Raw genomic sequence first — 1,173 nt, 5'->3', positions numbered from 1 at the left:
ATATATATATATATATATATATATATATAGTATTAATAAAATACTGAAAACAAACATATCTGTTCTTGTATGCTTTGTAAAACATACAAGCGCATAAATATATATATATACATACATACATACATACATATACATATACATAAATACATACATACACATATAATCATTTATAGTGCAAATAAATCCTAGACAGACAGACAGATTTTAACATAAATCTCTATGCAACTTCAAAGGTGAAGTTATAAGTAGCAATATTATTGCGTGTATTTGTATGAGTGCATGTGTGCTCAAGTGTGTACACGTGTGTGCATATGTGTGTATGGCTCTCCATATTCTGTTCTCAAATTCAATGCACAATTTCCTTCTTCTCCACCAGGTTTACCCAGAGGGCGCTGTATTAAGTACTGGACTTTCAAAGTGTGCCAGCGTAGGCGGGTGGAGAGTAAGTATACTGCATGAACGGGTTCGTTTCCTCGTCTCCTCGACAGAAGAGACTCCTTTCTTCGTTTTTGAAAACTCTCCCTGGAAATTTTCTATCACAGCTTCTCTCTTCCATTCTCTCCCTCTCATCCTCTCTCTCTCTCTCTCTCTCTCTCTTATCTCTCCCGTTATACACACACATATACATACACATACACATATAGTGAGTTCAAAGAAGAAAAACGACGAAAAATACAAAAAAAAAACAACAACACGTGAATGTGATACAGATATTGTGTTACTGGACACTCAGGAAAGGAAAGAAAGAGAATTTGACGTTTCGAGCGGAGCTCTTCGTCGGAAATATAGGAAAGTCCAAAGAAGGAAAGACGGAGGAAGAAAAAAAGTCCAGTACACATATACATATACACACATACATACACACACACAAAAAAAACACACACGAAGGCAACAGGTAAGATCTAGAGATACACACTATAGAAAACACGTTGTAGTGCTCAAGTGATTTGAACTCCGAAGTCTTTACCGAGAACTAGGTTTTGTGTGTTGATGTGTGTGTGTGTGTATGTGTGTGTGAGAGAGAGAGAGAGAGTTTGTGAGTGTGTGTGCGTGTGTGTGTGTGTGCATGTGTATTTACATGTGTATATGTATGTATATTTATATATATCAACCGTAATCGTGTTTATCTCATTCACATTCACTATATCTCTCTCCCTATATATATATATATAT

General features: G+C 35.8%; 1 protein-coding gene across 1 annotated transcript in view; it reads left to right on the top strand.

Annotated features, from left to right (window-relative positions):
* LOC106874092 (aspartate aminotransferase) overlaps positions 1–1,173 on the top strand; it is a 21,345-nt gene that overhangs the window by 13,685 nt on the left and 6,487 nt on the right. Inside the window, exon 6 of the mRNA XM_052973904.1 lies at positions 377–442. Within this exon, the coding sequence (XP_052829864.1) occupies positions 377–442 (66 nt within the window). The remainder of the gene's footprint in view (positions 1–376; positions 443–1,173) is intronic.

This window comes from Octopus bimaculoides, chromosome 17, assembly GCF_001194135.2.
Source record: "Octopus bimaculoides isolate UCB-OBI-ISO-001 chromosome 17, ASM119413v2, whole genome shotgun sequence".
NCBI lineage: Eukaryota > Metazoa > Mollusca > Cephalopoda > Octopoda > Octopodidae > Octopus > Octopus bimaculoides.
This window is presented reverse-complemented; position numbering and strand designations above follow the sequence as displayed.